Consider the following 21,920-nt stretch of genomic DNA (forward strand, 5'->3'; position numbering starts at 1 on the left):
TCGCAACAAAACCTGAGGGTCACTGGTTGTTATCTCTAGCTTGTAGAATACACAAATGATGTATAAACAAAAGGCAGTGTATGGTTTATTTTATAGAGAATTTATTTTAAAAATAATTATTAGATTAAACATATAATGGAGAAATAACGGCAACCATCTGGATCCAAATTCTGAGTATTTAAACTAAATCTTGGTGAGAAAGTGGGAAGTACAATTATGATAAATGAACTTTTATAAAGAGGTTAATTAATCTTGTCATGTCTTTAATATTGACATAGAAATTAAAATTTAAATGTTGTTTTGTAAATTTAGCATGCCTTTTGACTTACCAGAGAAATATCAGTAATAAATATTTGATTATTGTGTATACATGTGTAACTGATATGCTAACATCAAAATTTTAATATTAAGTCTGAATGCCAGGAAGAAGATTGATTATTTTTTCTTTGATTATTTTTATTTGAATATGAAAAAATTTTACTATTAATGTAAATTTTCTCAAACAATAAAAAAATGGACAGATGGCCACAGTTAATTTAATAAACATTTCATTACATTTGACTATGTTCTTCTCCCTCCCTCAAATATATTTGTCTAATGTGGTTAATACAATTGAATGCTAATCTTTCAATCATTTGTTTCACATATATTATTTCAGTTGCACACACAAGTTCTTCAAAGATTTCTGCCAGGCCTCTGCCTAAATCTCACAGTCTTAAATAATTTTCTCAGAGCCTCCTTCATCTCTTTATTCCGGAGACTATAGATCAAGGGGTTGAAGAGTGGAGTTAGCACAGAATAAAACAAAGTCACATATTTCTGAATCCCAGCTGGATTGCCTGCTGTTGGGCTCACATATACGACCATAATAGAGCCATAGAACAGAGACACTACAGACAGATGGGAGCCACATGTAGAGAAAGCCTTATGCCGGCCTTCTGCTGAGGGGACCCTAAGCACAGCTCTGATCACCAGGGTGTAGGAGCTGGTAATGAAGAGTAAGGTGGAGAAAATGAGGACTGAATTGTAGATGGCACAGATAATCTCAGTGACAGGAGCTGGTGCACAAGACAGCTTTATAAGGGGTCCTGGATCACATAGGAAGTGATCAATTTTATTGAGACAACAAAAGGGGAGTTGAGAGATTAGATATATAGGCAAGAGGAAGTACAAGAAGCCACACGCCCAGCGGCAGGCTCCCATCCTGATGCAGCGTTGCACTGGCATGACAGCGGGGTAGTGAAGGGGCCTGCAGATGGCAAGGCACCTGTCAAAGGCCATGGCAGACAGGAAGAAGGTCTCAGTGGTGCCAATGGAGAAGAAGAAGTAGAATTGCAGAAAGCAGCCAGAGAAGGAGATGGTGTTGGTCTCAGAAAGAAAGTTGGCTAGCATATTAGGGACAGTGGAGGTGACAAACCAGATCTCCAGGAAGGAAAAATTGGCCAGCAGGATGTACATTGGAGTTTGCAGTTGATGGTCGCACCTCACAGCACAAATAATGCACAGATTTCCAATGAGTGTCAGAATATATGTCCCAGAAAAAACTGAGAAACAGAGGATCCGAATTTCCCAAGTATAAGGGAAGCCTAAAAGGAAGAATTTACTCACAGAGCTAGAGCAATTCTCTACATGGGTATACTTATTTGTTTTCAAAGCTGCAAAAGAAAGACAGAGTTCCATATTAGAATTGGCCTTACAAAACATTACTCATTAGGGCAGATGACTTGCTTTGAGCCACGTTACTTTGTGCTGTACTTAGTTGCATCCAGCTCTTTGGTACCCCATGGACTGTAGCCCACCAGGCTCATCTGTCCATGTGATTCTCCAGTCTAGAATACTGGGGTGGACATGCCCTCCTCCAGGAGAGCTTCCCAACCCAGGGATCGAACACACATCTCCCACATTGCAGGCAGATTCTTTACTGTCTGAGCCACCAGGGAAGCTCAAGAATACTGGAGTGGGAAGCCTATCCCTTCTCCAGTGGATCTTCCTGACCCAGGAATTGAATCGTGGTCTCCTGCATTGCAGGCAAATTCTTTACCAGCGGAGCTACCTACCATACACAGAGATGTTACCATGATTTTCAAGTATTCATATTCCTATTCTGGATATAATAAAAACAAAGTGAACAAAGAGCTTTCCTAATTTCCTACAGCTAACAAAGTGTTGACAATAAGTAAATATGTATAAGGACTTACCATTTTAAATAATACTGAAAAAAACACAGATTCCCTCCCCCCACCAAAAAAAAAAACAAACAAAAACACAGCTAAGTTAACTCAGTGTTTGTGACGTACAAAGACGTTAAAGATAATGCTATTCTTTGTTCTTCTGGTGAGAAATGCTTTGAGTTGAATTAAGGACAATATCAATAAATCTAAATCCTTTATACAACTTTAAATTTCTTTGAGTTAGGTTATGAGAAATATTCCTATATCTTTTTAAGAATAGATTATAAGTTAATATTAAAATGAAAATTTACAAGAGTTCACATTTCAATTCCTCCCTTCAGTAAAAACACACTATCGAAAATACATGTTAAAATTAAGTAGTATCAGTTATTAAAACATGTTTAATAATTAAACTTTATGTTTAATAATTAAAACATGACTTTAATAATAAAGTCATGTTTACTTATGCTCATAAAAAATGTCCTAAATTTTGAAATCTCGAGCACAAATAAAATTCCTTGCCTGCTACTTATTAAAAGTAACAGAAAGTACAGGGGATAGACTTTTCTGAAAGAAGGTGTATCCATTCATTTTCTGGAATTTTCCCTGATTTAGGATCAGAAAACCGTTATATAGAGTGGGAATAAAAAGGAGCACCTGGCAAGATCCTTTAAGAGTTTTAGCAAATGTTTGAAGTAACACTTTTTATAAGCTCTCATACAAAATCTCAGCTATGATTCTGGAGAAATAGTACTTTTCTAATTCGCATATTAAGTTATAAAATGAGAAGGGGTAGAAGAAAGAAATAAGGAGAGCTTAGACACATGTGAGCTTTACCTTACCTGAAGATACAAGGTGAATATCATAGAATTCTGTAGAGTTGAATGCCATTTTCCACATCTGAGTATACAGAAAAACAAAATACAACAGTTTTCTCATATCTCAGAAACACCAGATATAGTAGTGCTCCATGAATTATTATGGGAATTCATATGAATTGCTGAATAGGCTTTTAGGAACAACCTTATGGGATTAAGAAGTCAGTCTTAGGTACTCTTCAGGTTTCCCCTCTGTAGGTCTCCCTTTTTATATAAACTGTAAAGGCAAGGTGACAGCGGGAAAGAAAATCATGGTCTAGACAGAATCAAAAGGAGAATTTAAATATTGTTCCCTTTTATGTTCTGTAGAGGCCATCTTTGGAAATTGGCCCTCTAGAGAGGGAATTCATAACACAGTAGTTCTGTTGAACCTGGTTTCTTATTTTGGTCTTTATTCAGCATGCTGGATTAAGTTTCAGATTCTTACATATATTTTATTCTAATTGAAGATTTCTCTTTTGTAATAATGAGGAGGAATGGAAACAAAAAAGAATCGCAGGGAAAGTTTGCTGTTTTAGCTATGATGGAAAGTAAATTTATCTCTAGTGATTAGAAGAAAGTTGTGACTGGCAAGGAGACTTGATTTTACACTTGAAGAAAAGTCTCTGGAATAAAAGTTAGCATAGAGATTAGGAGTCTGTGTATTTAACTGTATTGAAGACCCTTTTGCATGTGTTAATTCCATCTTTGATGCCCTACCCCAAGCTCACTACTACCACCACATTGAGAGACACATTCTTTAGCTATGAATATGATATTTTAAAATAAAACGTAATTTATAAAAATTTACCATGCAGTTCAGTTCAGTCACTCAGTTGTGTCCGACTTTTTGCAACCCCATGAATCGCAGCACACCAGGCCTCCCTGTCCATCACTAACTCCCAGAGTTCACTCAGACTCACGTCCATCGAGTCAGTGATGCCATCCAGCCATCTCATCCTCTATCGTCCCCTTCTCCTCCTGACCCCAATCCCTCCCAGCATCAGTGTCTTTTCCAATGAGTCAACTCTTCGCATGAGGTGGCCAAAGTACTGGTGTTTCAGCTTCAGCATCATTCCCTCCAAAGAAATCCCAGGGCTGATCTCCTTCAGAATGGACTGGTTGGATCTCCTTGCAGTCCAAGGGACTCTCCAGAGTCTTTTCCAACATCACAGTTCAAAAGCATCAATTCTTCGGTGCTCAGCCTTCTTCACAGTCCAACTCTCACATCCATACATGACCACAGGAAAAAGCATAGCCTTGACTAGACTGACCTTTGTTGGCAAAGTAATGTCTCTGCTTTTGAATATGCTATCTAGGTTGGTCATAACTTTCCTTCTAAAGAGGAAGAGTCTTTTAATTTCATGGCTGCAATCACCATCTGCAGTGATTTTGGAGACCCCCAAAATAAAGTGAGTCACTGTTTCCACTGTTTCCCATCTATTTCCCATGAAGTGATGGGACCAGATGCCATGATCTTCGTTTTCTGAATGTTGAGCTTTAAGCCAACTTTTTCACTGTCCTCTTTCACTTTCATCAAGAGGCTTTTTAGTTTCCCTTCACTTTCTGCCATAAGGGTGTGGTGTCCAAGCCAGGCTTCAGCAATATGTGAATCATGAACTTCCTGATGTTCAACCTGGTTTTAGAAAAGGCAGAGGAACCAGAGATCAAATTGCCAACATCTGCTGGAATATGGAAAAAGCAAGAGAGTTCCAGAGAAACATCTATTTCTGCTTTATTGACTATGCCAAAGCCTTTGACTGTGTGGATCACAACAAACTGTGGAAAATTCTGAAAGAGATGGGAATACCAGACCACTTGACCTGCCTCTTGAGAAATCTGTATGCAGGTCAGGAAGCAACAGTTAGAACTGGACATGGAACAACAGACTGGTTCCAAATAGGAAAAGGAGTACGTCAAGGCTGTATATTATCACCCTGCTTATTTAACTTATATGCAGAGTACATCATGAGAAACACTGGACTGGAAGAAACACAAGCTGCAATCAAGATTGCTGAGAGAAATATCAAGAATCTCAGATATGCAGATGACACCACCATGCAGTTAGCCACTTTAATAACATTTTTGAATGATTCTGTACTAAAATATTAGTATTATTATATGGATATATATGATTTTACACAATGACTACCTAATTGTTGAGCCCTGGGAGTTGGTGATGGACAGAGAGGCCCGGCATGCTGCAATTCATGGGGTTGCAAAGAGTTGGACACAACTGAGTGACTGAACTGAACTAAGTGTGATAACCAGAGTTACAAAGATTATATTATATTAAGCCACATTCTAGAGTAAAATATTTCCAAATAATATAATATTATAAAGTAAGATGTATACCTTAAGGGCTATCCCTAATTGTATCATATGTTAATATAATATATAAATATAACATAATTTTTAATTAATAGAAGTAACATAAGAATGTCTTGATAGATGTAGAAGCAAAAATAGAAAAAATTGAAACCCGTTTTTGACAAAGCAAACCAGAAAAAGACATAGATAATTTAACTGGGTAGAAAAAAACCTCTTCATCAGAAATAATTTGCAAAATCATACTTTAGTAGTAAAACACAAAAACATTACAATTAAAATCAAGGACAAAACAAAATATTCATATGACAGAGTTATTGTTCTAACTGATTCATTTTCCTTTTTTACTAGAGGATAATATTTCTATTATAGCAAACACCCTTTTCCAACAACACAAGCAAAGACTCTACACATGGACATCACCAGATGGTCAACACTGAAATCAGACTGATTATACTCTTTGCAGCCAAAGATGGAGAAGCTCTATACAGTCAGCAAAAACAAGACCAGGAGCTGACTGTGGCTCAGACCATGAACACTTTATTGCCAAATTCAGACTTAAATTGAAGAAAGTAGGGAAGACCACTAGACTATTCAGGTATGACCTAAATCAAATCCCTTATGATTATGCAGTGGAAGTGAGAAACAGATTTATGGGACTAGATCTGATAGATAGAGTGCCTGATAAACTATGGACTGAGGTTCGTGACATTGTACAGGAGACAGGGATGAAGACCATTCCCATGGAAAAGAAACGCAAAAAAGGAAATGGCTGTCTGAGGAGGCCTTACAAATACCTGTGAAAAGAAGAGAAGCGAAAAGTAAAGGAGAAAAGGAAACATATAAGCATTTGAATGCAGAGTTTCAAATAATAGCAAGAAGAGATAAGAAAGCCTTCCTCAGCAACCAATGCAAAGAAATAGAGGAAAAAAACAGAATGGGAAAGACTAGAGATCTCTTCAAGAAAATTAGAGATACCAAGGGAACATTTCATGCAAAAATGGGCTCAATAAAGGACAGAAATGGTATGGACCTAACAGAGGCCGTAGATATTAAGGAGATGGCAGGAATACACAGAAGAACTGTACAAAAAAGATCTTCACGACCAAGATAATAACGATGGTGTGATCACTGACCTAGAGTCAGACATCCTGGAATGTGAAGTCAAATGGGCCTTAGAAATCAAATCTACAAACAAAGCTAGTGGAGGTGATGGAATTCCAGTTGAGCTATTTCAAATCCTGAAAGATGATGCTGTGAAAGTGCTGCACTCAATATGCCAGCAAATTTGGAAAACTCAGCAGTGGCCACAGGACTGGAAAAGGTCAGTTTTCATTCCAATTCCAAAGAAAGGAAATGTCAAAGAATGCTCAAACTACTGCACAATTGCACTCATCTCACACGCTAGTAAAGTAATGCTCCAAATTCTCCAAGTCAGGCTTCAGCAATACATGACTTTTGACCTTCCTGATGTTCAAGCTGGTTTTAGAAATGGCAGAGGAACCAGAGATCAAATTGCCAACATCTGCTGGATCATGGAAAAAGCAAGAGAGTTCCAGAGAAATTTCTATTTCTGCTTTATTGACTATGCCAAAGCCTTTGACTGTGTGGATCACAACAAACTGTGGAAAATTCTGAAAGAGATGGGAATACCAGACCACCTGACCTGCCTTTTGAGAAACCTATATGCAGGTCAGGAAACAACAGTTAGAACTGGACATGGAACAACAGACTGGTTCCAAATAGGAAAATGAGGAAGTCAAGGCTGTATATTGTCACCCTGCTTACTTAACTTCTATGCAGAGTACATCACAAGAAACACTGGGCTAGAAGAAGCACAAGCTGGAATCAAGATTGCAGGGAGATATCAATAACCTCAGATATGCAGATGACACCACCCTTATGGCAGAAAGTGAAGAGGAACGAAAAAGTCTCTTGATCAAAGTGAAAGTGGAGAGTGAAAAAGTTGGCTTAAAGCTCAACATTCAGAAAATGGAGATCATGGCATCTGGTCCCATCACTTCATGGCAAATAGATGGGGAAACAGTGGAAACAGTGTCAGACTTTATTTTTCTGGGCTCCAAAATCACTGCAGATGGTGATTGCAGCCATGAAATTAAAAGCTGCTTACCCCTTGGAAGGAAAATTATGACCAACCTGGATAGCATATTCAAAAGCAGAGACATTGCTTTGCCAACAAAGGTCCATCTAGTCAAGGCTATGGTTTTTCCAGTAGTCATGTATGGATGTGAGAGTTGGACTGTGAAGAAAGCTGAGCGCCAAAGAATTGATGCTTTTGAACTGTGGTGTTGGAAAAGACTCTTGAGAGTCCATTGGACTGCAAGGAGATCCAACCAGTCCATTCTGAAGGAGATCAGCCCTGATATTTCTTTGGAAGGAATGATGCTAAAGCTGAAAGTCTAGTACTTTGGCCACCTCATGCGAAGAGTTGACTCATTGGAAAAGACTCTGATGCTGGGAGGGATTGGGGTCAGGAGGAGAAGGGGACGACAGAGGATGAGATGGCTGGATGGCATCACTGACTCGATGGACCTAAGTCTGAGTGAACTCCGGGAGTTGGTGATGGACAGGGAGACCTGGCATGCTGCTATTCATGGGCACGCAAAGTGTTGGACACGACTGAGTGACTGAACTGAACTGAACTGAATATTTCTATGTTTCACAAATGTTAGACTAGGCAATGTGACCTGTTTTGCACAATAAGACAAATTTACATATGGCACTTTTAAAGAAAACTTTAAGAACCATTATGCAATGCACCATAGCTTTTTCCCATGCAATAAAGTAAACCCATGGCTGATTCATGTCAATGTATGGCAAAAACCACTATAATATTGTAAAGTTATTCAGTTCAGTTCAGTTCAGTTGCTCGGTTGTGTCCGACTCTTTGCGACGCCATGAACCACAGCATGCCAGGCCTCCCTGTCTATCACCAACTCCTGGAGTCTATCCAAACCCATGTCCATTGAGTCGGTGATACCATCCAACCATCTCATCCTCTGTCATCCCTCAATCTTCTTCTCCTGCCCTCAATCTTTCCCAGCATCAGGGTCTTTTCAAATGAGTCAGCTCTTAGCATCAGGTGACCAAAACATTGGAGTTTCATCTTCAACATCAGTCCTTCCAATGAACATCCAGGACTGATCTCCTTTAGAATGGACTGGTTGGATCTCCTTGCAGTCCAAGGGACTCTCAAGAGTCTTCTCCAACACCACAGTTCAAAAGCATCAATTCTTTGGTGCTCAGCTTTCTTTATAGTCCAACTCTCACATCCATACATGACCACTGGAAAAACCATAGCCTTGACTAGATGGACCTTTGCTGGCAAAGTAATGTCTCTGCTTTTGAATATGTTGTCTAGGTTGCTTATAACTTTTCTTCCAAGGAGTAAGCGGCTTTTAATTTCACGCCTGCAATCACCATCTGCAGTGATTTTGGAGCCCAGAAAAATGAAGTGTGCCACTGTTTCCACTGTTTCCCCATCTATTTGCCATGAAGTGATGGGACCAGATGCCATGATCTTCGTTTTCTGAATTATGAGCTTTAAGCCAACTTTTTCACTCTCCTCCTTCACGTTCATCAAGAGGCTCTTTAGTAATTAGCCTCCAATTAAAAAAATAAATTAATTAGGAAAAAAATCCTATTTGCAGGGCAGGAATAGAGACACAGATATAGAGAATGATGTGTGGACATAGTGGGGGAAGGGAAGGGTGGGATGTACTGAGAGAGTTGCATTGACATGTATTCTTTACCATGTGTAAAATAGCTAGCTAGCAAGAAGCTGCTGTATATTACAGGGAGCCCAGCTCAGTGTCCTGTGATGACTTAGACGGGTAGGATGGGAGGGGAGGTACAAGAGGGAGAGAAAATATATATACCAACCAAAAGCAGCAAGTCAATGCGAGTTAAAAAAAAAAAAAAAAGAACTTGGTGTAAGTCACTGATACTTACAGGTTCTTAAAAGATAACATAATTTGGGGAAAGTCACTTGATACATCATCATCACTGCTCCTATATACACCAACGAAATGAGACAAAGGTAATAATATACAGGCATGAATATTATGAAGAGAAATTTTGATTGTTGGCTTAGAAATGAATGACCACCAAGAAGAAGAGAATCAACTAAAACACAAAATGATTCAATAAGTTGGCTAACTACAAAAAATGTAGGTAATAAAACTTTCCTTTTATGGATGAGAAGATTTGTAAATTCTTATGGGTAAATTATTTCATTTTTAATAGCAACACAAATCATCTGGAAATAAACTTTGAAAGATAGTACATGCACCATTAAGAAAATGTGAATCTTTACAGAGGTATATAAAAGAAAACCAGATTATCAGGGAAGTTATACCATGTTCTTTCATGGATTGACTTCTTAGTGTTAAGCATAAATATTTAACAAGGCAGTACACAAATCCAAGGCAGTCTAGACAATCCCAGTCAGACTGTGGGAAAGAAACTGTTATAGAAATTTTCAACTTTAGAAAGAGATTTTAAAAATCTCCTTTGAAATAAACTCTCAGGATAATAAATGTATTTTGAAAAAGTAAAATAATGATGTAAGATTTGATCTATCAGATACACAAAATGAAAAGACAACTTATAGAATGGGAGAAAATGTTTGCAAATGTTGCCAGCATCACCCTGATATTGACATCAGACAAAAATATCACAAAAAAAGAAAACAACAGGTCAATATCACTGATGAACGTGGAGGCAAAAATCCTCCAAAAAATTTGCCAAACAAATTAAACAATGCTTAAAATGATTATACACCATGATCCAGTGGTGCTTATCTCAGAGATGCAAGGATGGTTCAATATCCACAAAGCAATCAACCTGATACACTACATTAACAAATTGAAGAATAAAGATTAAATATCATTTTAATAGATCCAGAGAAAGCTTTTGACAATATTCAACATGCATTTATGATAAAAACTCTATGCAAAGTGGATATAGAGGGATACTTTAACATAAAAAAGCCATATATAATAAACCCACGGCTAACATCATACTCACTGTTGAAAATCTGGAAACATTTTCTTTAAGATCAGGAACAAGACAAGAATGCCCTCTCACCACTTTTATTTTTCATAGACTCTTCAGTAGATGTCGTTGGAAAACCTGGATGGCTACATGCAAGAGGACTAAACTAGATTACTTTCTCATGCCCTTTATAAAAATTAATTTAAAATAGATTAAAGACTCAATGGGGTCGCAAACAGTTGGACACAACTGAGTAACTAACATTTTCACTTCACTTTTTTTTCTAAAGTGTAAAGCCTCAAACCATAAAACTCCTAGCAGAAAAAGCAGAAAGTATGCTCTCTGACATTGATCATAGCCTTAGTTTTCTAGATCCATCTCTTTAAGCAAAGGAAATAATAAAATAAATAAATGTAAATACAGCAAACTTTGCCTTTTGCATTGCAAAGGAAACCATCAACAAAGTGATAAGGCAGCTTACTAAACTGGAGAAATCATTTTCAAATAATACACATGATATGGGGTTAATATCCAAAATATATAAATCACTCATATACCTCAACAACAAAAACCAACCAGTTGAAAAATGGGCCTGAATTGACATTTTTCTGAAGAAGACATACATCTGGCCAACAGGCACATGATAGGATATTCAACATCAGAAATCATCAGAGAATTGCAGCTGAAAGCCATAATGACAGAATGGCTATCATCAAAAAGACAACAAATAAGGAGTATTGGTGAGGATGTGGATAAAAGGAAACACTTTTATACTGCTGGTGGGATTGTACATTGGTGCAGTCACTATGGAAGAAGTATGAAGTTTCTCCAAAAAATTAAAATATAACTGTCATATGATTCAGCAATTTCATGTCTGGGTATTTATCAAAGAAAACAGAAACTTTTTGGAAAAAGATATATGTACCCCAATGTTTATTGTAGCATTATTTATAATAGCCAAAATATGAAAACAACCTAAATTTCATTACCCTGACATCAAAGCCAGACAAAGACATAGGAAATGAAAACTATAGACCAATGTTTCTAATGAATGCTGGAATAAAAATCATCAAAGAATACTATCACAGAGAATTTAACAGCATATTAAAAGGATTATACACTGTGACAAAGTGGGTTTTTTTCCTGGAATGCAAGGATGGTTTAAAAGATGAAGATCAGTCAAAGTAACATATTAACTACATGAAGGATTAAACCCACATGAATATCTCAATTAATGCAGAGAAAACATCTGACAAAACTCCTCACCCTTACATGGTAAGAAACATTAAAAACAAAAAACACTAGGGGTAGAAGTGAATTATCTCAACATAATAAAGACCATTTAGGAGAAGACTCACAGCTAACACTAGAGCCAATGGTGAAAGACTGAAAACATTTCCTCTAGATTAGAAATAAGGCAAGAATTCCCACTCTTGCCTCTACTATTCAACATAAGAGGAAGTCCAGAGCTATTACACAAGAAAAAGAGGTAAATATTATCCTGAAATAGAAAAGGGAGAAGTAAAATAATTTCTGATTGTGGACAACATGATCTTATAAGTAGAAAACACTACAGATTACAGCAAACTGTTAGACCTTATGAACAAATTCAGCAAAGTTGTAGGATTAAAAACTCAAAACACAAAAAATTATTTGCACTTCTAGATACTATAAACAGTCTAAAAGAAAATGAAATATCATTCATTTACAATAGTATCAAAATTAAAATAGGAATGAAGCTAACATAAGTAGGTTGAAGATACATACACTGAAAACTATAACATACTGTTGAAATAAATTATAGAGACAAATAAATGGAAATACATTCTGTGTTCATGGATTGGAAGACATAATATTGTTAAGATGTGCATACTAGCCAAAGTAATCTATAGATTCAATACAATAATATTTAGGCTAAGTGAATATAGCAAAGTCACTACAATTGTTTAAAAAATAAAATTAAAGAAAAATAAATTTGCAGTAGTACAAAAATAACATAAAGAGTTAAAAAATAAAACTAAACTTTACTCTGAAAACTAAAACACATAACTGAGAGAAATTAACTGAAGCAATATGTTCATGTTTATGTACACATGCCTCATTGCTGTTATATGGCAATGATCCCAAACAGTTACATTGTTTGACTGATATATTAAAATTCCAATTAGTATCCTTATATATGCTAAAGGAAGTTGATAAGCTAATTCTAAAATGTAGGTAAAAAAGAATAGGGCCTGGAATACACAAAATAATACTAAAGAACAAAGGGGGAGATTTATAGTATCAGATATCAAGATTTAATGTAAATCTTAATGTGACAGTGTTGTATTAGTAAAAGCATAGAAAATAGAGAAGAAGATTGAAATGGAGGCCATATATAGTGTTATTTATCACACAGCCTCCACTGCAATCTAGCCAAAAATCAATGGTCTCTTCAGTAAATATTTTTAGGTCAATTAAATATCCATATGAAAGAAAATGAAACTTGACACCCTACCTCACACCACATACAATTAATTTTAAAAGGATCATATCCTTACATGTGAAAACCAAAAATCTTTAAGCATCTATTTTAAAATGAGAATATGTTCATGACTTTGAAAGAAGAAATATTTTCAAAAGAAATGTCTTTAATCATATATGAAAAACCTGACATTATTAAAACCAAGAGCTTCTGCTTACTAAGACACCATTAAGTGAAAAGGTAAGTGCTAATAGAATTAGATCATTGCAATGCCTATATTCAACAAGGGATTTGCTTATACATGATACAATAATTAAAGTTAGTAAGAAAATGCCCATGATCCAGTTAACAATTGAGCAAATGATTTGAATTGGCATCTCATGAAAAATATTTCTAAATAGCCCATAGATATATGAAAAAGATGTCAGTTTGATTTTGGATTTTTCCTATAACACTGAAGATAAAAACTGATATGAGAGAATAGCATGTTTATATTACAAAAAGGGAAACTAGTGATGTCAATAAAGAAAAATTTTTGGCAGTTTCTTATTGAATGAAACACGTATTCATTCTATGATTGAAATGTTTCAGTTGATATACACACGCATCCAACAGAAATGAGTGTTATGCCCATTAAAAAACATGAGCAGAAATGTTCATAGCAGCTTTACTTGTACCTGACAAATGTCCAACAACAATGTAATGTGTAAGTAAATTATGGTATGTTCATACAATTGAAGAAATAATGCAGTTCACTGGTAACAAAAAATAAACACTGATTAGCATAATTGCTTGGAGAAATTTCACAGATAGTATAAAATCAAAGTAATCAAACATATACAGCATTATCATACAATTCCCCTTATTGAAGTTCAAGAAGGCTAAATTAATTAAGAGTGATTAAAAATCATGAAAAGACTTTTAGGGTTTTTGACTGAGAGGAGGATATGAGCTAGCCTCCTGAGGTACTGTTGATATGCTATTTCTCTGTTTGTTTGGAAGTTTACATAGGTAAAACTTGAATCAATTATAAATTTAGGCTAGGGTTAAATATCAATATTTGAACTATTTGCATCTTGTAATAGCCTTGAAATTTAGAGAATTTCTATACATTAATAATGAAAACATAATAGACAGTTAAGTGATAACACGCACATGAAATTTTCAGAAGAAGGAGTATTCAGTTCAGTTCAGTCACTGAGTTGTGTCCGATTCTTTGTGACCCCATGGACTGCAGCAGGCCAGGTCTATCTGTCCATTATCAACTCCCGGAGTTTATTCAAACTCATGTCCATGGGTTGGTGATGCCATCCAATCATCTCATTCTCTGTTGTCCCCTTCTCCTGCCCTCAATCTTTCCCAGCATCAGGGTCTTTTCAAATGAGTCAGTTCTTTGCATCAGGTGGCCAAAGTATTGTAGTTTCAGCTTCAACATCGGTCCTTCCAATGAACACTCAGGACTGATCTCCTTTAGGATGGACTGGTTGGATCTCACTGCAGTCCAAGGGATTCTCAAGAGTCTTCTCCAACACCACAGTTCAAAAGAATCAGTTCTCTGGTGCCTCAGCTTTCTTTATAGTGAAACGCTCACACCCATACATGACTACTGGAAAAACCATATTCTTGACTAGACGGACTCCTTGACAAGACTTCCCTGGTGGCTCAGATGGTAAAAGCATCTGCCTACAAAGTGGGAGACCTACAGTGAGATCTTCCCAGTGGGTTGGGCAGATCCCCTGGAGAAGGAAATGGCAACCCATGCTAGTATTCCTCCATGGAAAATCCCATGTACAGAGGAGCCTGGCAGGCTATAGTCCATGGGGTCACAAAGAGTCAGACAAGACTGAGCAACACCACTTCACTTGACTAGACGGAACTTTGTTGGGAAAGTAGTCTCTGCTTTTTAATATGCTGTCTAGTTTGGTCATAACTTTCCTTCCAAGGAGTAGGCTCTTTTAATTTCACAGCTGCAGTCACCATCTGCAGTGATTTTTGAGCCCCCCAAAATAAAGTCAGCCACTGTTTCCACTGTTTCCCCATCTATTTGCCATGAAGTGATGGGACTGGATGCCATGACCTTAATTTTCCTAATGTTGAGCTCTAAGCCAACTTTTTCACTCTCTTCTTTCACTTTTATCAAGTTGCTCTTTAGTTCCTCTTCACTTTCTGCCATAAGGGTGGTGTCATCTGCATATCTGAGTTTATAGATATTTCTCTCAGCAATCTTGATTCCAGCTTGTGCTTAAAGAGTATACAAATAATTAAAAACCCAAAGATGTTCATGAATACTGCTGATGAGGCAAACACAAATTAAAATAATGAACTATTATTTTACCTGTCATATTTGCAAAATTACAATAAAGATTGATATTATCCAGTGTTGGAAAGCTTGCAAAATAGCACCATGTATATTGTTCACAGGAGGGAAAAACAGTCTGTCAACATTCTTCTCAGAAATTTCACTCTCAGGCCTATATCCCTTCCAAATACCCAATAAATACTTAAATAACTATGAGCAAAATTCAAAATTATTCATTGTAGTGCTGTTTGCAGAAGTTATAAAATAATAAATGATATGCATGTCTATTAATGAATATTTATTTCATTATAGCAGAACTATTTTTAAAATATTATGTATTATTTTTAAAAAATTAGCATTGCATATAGTATATGAAAGTATATCCATAAATCAATCTTTCTCTCTCTTTCTGTTCCTTCTTCTCCTTTTCTCTCTATTCACCCCTCTCTCTTCTTCTTTCCCCTCATGGTATGGATGTGGCAGTGGAAGAAAGGGTGAGAATTTTATTCTTATTTACATAGTTCTATAATTTAGAAAAATAAAACAATATAGAATCTAAAGTGGGAATCCTGACTAGAGAAGGCACTTCAAATAAAGAAAGTGGTGAAAAGATTTACTGTTTTTGGCAAGGCACTTGGAACCAAACTTTTCCTAATGTTTCATTATCTTTCTTATTAACCTCAGTCCTGGGAACATTTACCTCTCGGTTATATAACATTTTCACTTTTCACTTTCATGCATTGGAGAAGGAAATGGCAACCCACTCCAGTGTTTTTGCCTGGAGAATCCCAGGGACGGGGAAGCCTGGTGGGCTGCAGTCCATGGGGTCGCACAGAGTCGGACACAACTGAAGCGACTTAGCAGCAGCAGCATATAACATTTTAAAAATAGGTCTGCTATAATGAAATAAACATTCAATTAATGGACATGCATATCATTTATTATTTCATAACTTATGCAAACAGCACTACAATGAATAATTTTAAATTTAGAAATTTTAAATAACCCAGCTGACATACTGTAACTATCACCCAGCTGATATGTTGCAAAAAGGAATCTTTTTTCCTCTTTTTTTCCCCCTATCCATTGCCATTTACCCCTGCATCCCACTATTACCCTAAAACACACATATTTTTTGTGTTTGGTAATTTCTGGCAATAGATTATGATTTAAAATTTTTAATAATTCCCATTGCAATTTGATTATGAGTGCCTGAATCCCTAAATCCCTGAATGCCCAAATTTCGTACTAATGGCCAGTGTAACCTCGGGGTTCCTGTTTGTTTATTTCCTACTTCTATAGTATTTAGGATGGCTCCGTAGTGTTAATGTGCCAGGCTTCTGTGACCACAAGACCCGAGAATCTACACTTTCTATGCAGAAGGTATATAATTAGACTTAAACTCTATTATGTTGAAAGCTTTACTTCATGTTCCTGATATCTATACCCATTTGCAAGATCAGTATTTAATGGAAATTGCAGAATTTTTCAGTAGTAGATCATATTGTATATGTAATATCAATTATATAAATAAAAAATACACTTTAGAAAGCTTTCAAGAATGTATGACACACTAAAATTAATCATGTTTGCTTCTTGGTATTAGGAAAATTATTTTCCTCATGTTTATCATGTTTCTAAATTTCAGCAATAAATGTTCATTATTTTTGTAATTACAAAAATGTTTAAACATGAAAAATTAAATTGTGAAATACTTTTTAAAAAACATATTTGTCATTAAAACCTTGCTTTTAATAAATGAGGTTTTTTATGTTATATCTAGACAACAACAATAGCTCTGTAAAAAAGTTACATGGGTTATAATTAAGGGGATTTTTAATCTGAAATTTAGTAACTAAAATAAGCAACAATTAAGTTACAAATAAAAGACAAAATCCAAATATTCAGTTTTTTAATATAAAATAAGAGTTTTACTATCAACAAAGCTGTGTGGATATTTATAACTGCACAAATTCACAGAGTTATATATTAATCAAAAGTATAATTGAGTTTATTATAGAAAATTTTAAACTATCAATAAGTAAAAAGAAAGTTTCAATTGTCCAAGTAAATATTTATACTTTATTGTCTTTTCCTTTAGTATAGCTGTTTTATATAGCTTAATTTTTTTGTGTATATAAATTACTTTCATGTTTTAAGTATATTTTTGTGTGTTGTTTTATTTCCCTTTATTATTTTACCATTTTCTCTGGTTAATGAATCTTTTTGCAAGCATCATTTTCACAAAATGATACTTAAATTTGGGAGATTTTCTTCATATTATTCCTTGATAATTTTGTTAACATATAAATAACAATATTTCTATTCATATAATTGTTTTTCTTTTTTTCATATAATTTCTTTAATTGAGAAGTATATACATTTTTACTGTTTTCTTTAATTTTTATTTGGTTTAAAGTATCTTTTTCAAAACTTGCATTCTTGTTAAATGCCTAAATGAAGATATTCAGTTCATAGACTCAAACAGGGCATGAACTATGATGATAAAGTATAAAGAATATTCACTGATATCTAAACTTGAAATTATTGTGTCTTATTTCCTCAAACCATTGCTGTGTGTGTGATAGCACTGTAGACTTTGAGTCAATAGCAGCTATTGTGTGTACTCACAGTCCTCAGTAGACTATTACCCATTTCATTTCATGCAGTAGCACCTTCTAGCTATTGCTCATATGAATGGATGAAATATGCAAACACACTTCCTGGACTGCTAATTCTTTCATATAAGAGAAATCAGTTCTTTGTGCCCAATTTGATAGGAGTCAAACAAGGGAGTAACTTGAATGTTACTCTATTTAGATGATTCTATTTAGATCAATAAAAGCATACTCTGTACCCATATGTCCACAGCTATGACTTAAGATGAGAAATGTTATTATAGATAATAATAAGCTGGATGGAAGTGTATTATAACAATAATATGAAGGACAGACAGTCAGCAAACTTAAGTAAGTGTAATTACTTAGGTAATGAGCTAGCAATAAGACCAAAGTGGCAAATAAACTTCCCTCTGGCCATTTTCACAGGGTGGAGCCTCAAGAGTTATCTTCATAGAAAAGGCCACAGGGTTATTATAGTAGCCTAACCATCTACAGTGTGATGATTTCTTATCTCAGATAAAACCTTTGTAGACTCTAATGCCTGTACACTGGAATTTTAAATTCTATCTTCTAGTTTTATTTTTTCTAAAGAGTATAATTTTTTAAAAATATTAATATCTTAGTGAAATGTAATATTGCCTTGAGACAATGTAAAATAGGGGAAGGAAAATGCTGACTGATGGAAGATAGAGATACATCAAGTTGAAGTTAAAAGTCTAGTACTGGTGACTTTAAAAAATGTTGGCTACTTCATCAGTATCTCAAAGCTAGAGTTGTTGGGAAATATGTATTCATATCATCTAGGAAAAAATAATTTCTTCCAGCTAACAATCAAGATGCATCCTAGAGAAAAAATTCACTTTTGAAATAAGGGTCTTACATTTTGTGTGAAATATCTTATCCAGTTTTAACATTACTAATGCCCCATTGTTTAATTTTTTGATCCAGGTGAAACCAGATCAAATGGATGAAAACCAAACAAAGGTAGTGAGAGGATTTATCCTGGCAGGTTTTTCACAGACACAATCTATTGAAACAGGGCTATTTGTACTATTTCTTCTCTTCTATGTGTCCACTTGGGTAGGAAATGTCCTTATCATGGTCACAGTAGTCTATGATAACCATCTGAATTCATCACCCATGTATTTCCTTCTTGGCAACCTCTCTTTCCTGGATCTATGTTATTCAACAGTAACTACCCCTAAGCTTCTGGCCGACTTTCTTGATAATGAAAAGCTCATTCCCTATGACCAATGCATTGTGCAGCTGTTCTTCCTGCATGTCGTAGGGGCAGCAGAGATGTTCCTGCTCACAGTGATGGCCTATGATCGCTATGTTGCAATCTGTCGCCCCCTGCACTATACCACTATCATGAGTCAAGGATTATGCTGTGTGTTGGTAACTGCCTCCTGGATGGGAGGATTTGTGCACTCTACTGTCCAGACAATTCTCACTGTCCGTCTGCCCTTTTGTGGGCCAAATCAGGTGGACAACTTCTTTTGTGATGTTCCCCCTGTCATCAAACTTGCCTGTGCAGACACTTTTGTCATTGAATTGCTAATGGTATCTAATAGTGGGTTGATTTCTACCAGCTCCTTTGTAGTGTTGGTTTCTTCCTATGCCACTATCCTAGTCAAGATTCGCTCCAAGGAAGGAAGGCGAAAGGCACTCTCAACCTGTGGCTCTCACCTCATGGTGGTAACACTCTTATTTGGACGCTGTATTTTCATCTATGCTCGTCCATTCTCCACTTTTTCTGTGGACAAGATGGTGTCTGTACTCTACAATGTTATTACTCCCATGCTGAACCCCCTCATCTACACACTTCGGAACAAAGAGGTCAAGTCAGCCATGCAAAAGCTGTGGGATAGGAGTGGACTTACTTGAAAAAAGCAGGAGATATAAGAAGATGAAGTGAGTTTTTGCAAGCAAAGAATCTTGGGTTAGAATAATTACTTTGGGAAGAATGTGTTAGGAGATGGTAGCTTAGTTGTTTGGTTTTCTTCCATTAAATCGGAATACTCCTATTTATGGTTTTGTAACAAAATTAAGCCCAGAAAAACTCCTTTCATACTGAATTGTTCTGTTTTCTGCTTCCTTTTCTTCCCTAAAGAAAATCTGGTTTCTGTTTCCGATCAATTTAGGCTCTTCCATTCTATCCACTTATCTAATAAAATTTTATTCTATACATTTTATATATTCAGTTTGCTATTATATACAGGTACAATCTACCCTTTCTAAATTCTCATCAATTTCTTCTCCAGCTTGCCACAGGTTTTGTCTTGGTCTCAGTTTTAACTTACTCCAACTAAAAGTCTGCAATGAATTAAGTAATGAATTTATACAGGTTTCTTACTCTTGCAAAAAAAAATCAATTAGATGAGTCAGAGTGAATCAAATTTATATGACTGTGTAACAACAAACTAGTGGGATATATTAGTCTGCTTCATCACTTTACCACACTATTAATTACATCTAGAGTCAGACATGACTGAGCGACTTCACTTTCACTTTTCACTTTCATGCATTGGAGAAGGAAATGGCAACCCACTCCACTTTTCTTTCCTGGAGAATCCCAGGGACAGAGAAGCCTGGTGGGCTGCCATCTATGGGGTTGCACAGAGTGGGGCACGACTGAAGCGACGCAGCAGCAGCAGTGTAATTGAGACAGCAATTGCCCAATACTGTGGGTTCAAATACCTCTCTTTGAATTACAAGTCAAGTAAGGTCCCTATCTGTAGCGTGTATAAATTGATGCTATTTTCTAGTTCTTTGTGAGAGCTAAAAATGATGATAGATATGGATGCAGATTGGTGCCTGGTTCATAACAGGGTTTCACTATTATTTACTCATTGAAGTTGATACTTTTTCAAAAGATACAGATGGTGAAATTCTAAATTTCTTGATTTGCCTTAATGAAACAACAGTGTAACCTACTGTAACTGGTTTGTGGAGAATGCTAGAAAGTGTACAGAAATAAGTTACAACATTTCAACTTCATCAATTATTGGGCACAGTTTATATTACTGTCAATATTTTCATCAATACATTGGTTATCCTTAAAGTTATATTAAAACTAACTCATAGGTTTGTTTTTTGTTTATAAGCAAAGATAGGAAAATTAAAATGACGTTCAAGTTTAGAACAAGCTAGACACAAATTTAATATAAATGTGAAATACAAATGAAGCCTCCACGTTTTAGTGTTTTTATGTCAGTGAATTATAGAAGCCATTGCAGCAACTAATTTGTGTGACAGAGACAGAAGCCAAGAATATTTGGTTAATTCATTGGATACTGAGGTTTTGTCTTTATTATCTATACATTTCCGAGTCAGAGTCAGATTTAGTTCTCTCCTATGACAGATGAAGACTCACATGGTCCTGTAGCCAGAGCTGGTGAATGTGCAGAATAGATGCAGTGAAACTCCAAGTGAGTGTTTGAACCTCCACAAAAGTGTTTTCTTAGCACTTAGTATTGTTTAGTATCCAAGTCATGTCTGACTCCTTTTTGACCCCAGGGACTGTAGCCCTCCAGGCTCCTCTGGCATCGAATTCTCCAGGCAAGAATATTGGAGTAGGTTGCCATTTCCTTCTCCAAAGAATCTTCTCGACCCAGGGATCGAAACCACATCTCCTGCATTGCAGGTGGAATCTACTGCTGAGCCACCAGGCAGGCCCTACATATTCCCAACACTTACTTTTTAAAATGTCCAAAATAAAATGAATTAAAGATTCAATAAAAATATGCTGAATAAATGAAGGAGGCATCTGATTGATGTGGCAATGATTGGGGAAGAGATATTTCAAAGCTGAGGATTTTTTCCCCCTTACTTGGAAAGAGAATTTGCAAAGTTTTAACTGAGACATAGGAAACATTTTGAGATATATGACAGAGCAAGAACAGATCCAAGTTGCTTTAGTTCTTAAAACAGATATAAAAACATTTATAGATACACCACCTGTTGTCAGTGAAGACCAGATAGACACCTCAATACTCAGAAGATAATTAGGAAACCTGATTCATAACACAAATAACTAGAAAGCATGTGACTTCATCTATAGAAAAAATGACTATTTATAATGACTATAGTTGAATTATTTGTCAGTCTTTTAGTTTTTATTGCTTAATAACAGTATTACTAACAGGAGATAGCGAAGGTTAA

At 35.8% G+C, this 21,920-nt stretch overlaps 2 protein-coding genes across 2 annotated transcripts; one reads left to right on the plus strand and one right to left on the minus strand.

Moving 5' to 3' along the window:
- Positions 1-675: 675 nt before the first annotated feature.
- Positions 676-1,694, minus strand: LOC133255198 (olfactory receptor 11H4-like). The gene has a single exon (XM_061429745.1). It carries the CDS (start codon positions 1,678-1,680, stop codon positions 676-678), a length of 1,005 nt encoding a protein of 334 aa, XP_061285729.1. The 5' UTR covers positions 1,681-1,694.
- A 17,025-nt stretch (positions 1,695-18,719) lies between these two features.
- Positions 18,720-19,723, plus strand: LOC133255385 (olfactory receptor 4Q2). Its single transcript, XM_061429843.1, has one exon. It carries the CDS (start codon positions 18,720-18,722, stop codon positions 19,641-19,643), a length of 924 nt encoding a protein of 307 aa, XP_061285827.1. The 3' UTR covers positions 19,644-19,723.
- The last annotated feature ends 2,197 nt before the right edge of the window (positions 19,724-21,920 follow it).

The sequence above is a fragment of the Bos javanicus genome, chromosome 10, assembly GCF_032452875.1.
Source record: "Bos javanicus breed banteng chromosome 10, ARS-OSU_banteng_1.0, whole genome shotgun sequence".
Classification (NCBI taxonomy): domain Eukaryota; kingdom Metazoa; phylum Chordata; class Mammalia; order Artiodactyla; family Bovidae; genus Bos; species Bos javanicus.

Coding starts and splice junctions, on each gene's coding strand:
- LOC133255198 (XM_061429745.1), bottom strand. CDS start 1,680: ATGGAACTCTGTCTTTCTTTTGCAGCTTTGAAAACAAATAAGTATACC.
- LOC133255385 (XM_061429843.1), top strand. CDS start 18,720: ATGGATGAAAACCAAACAAAGGTAGTGAGAGGATTTATCCTGGCAGGT.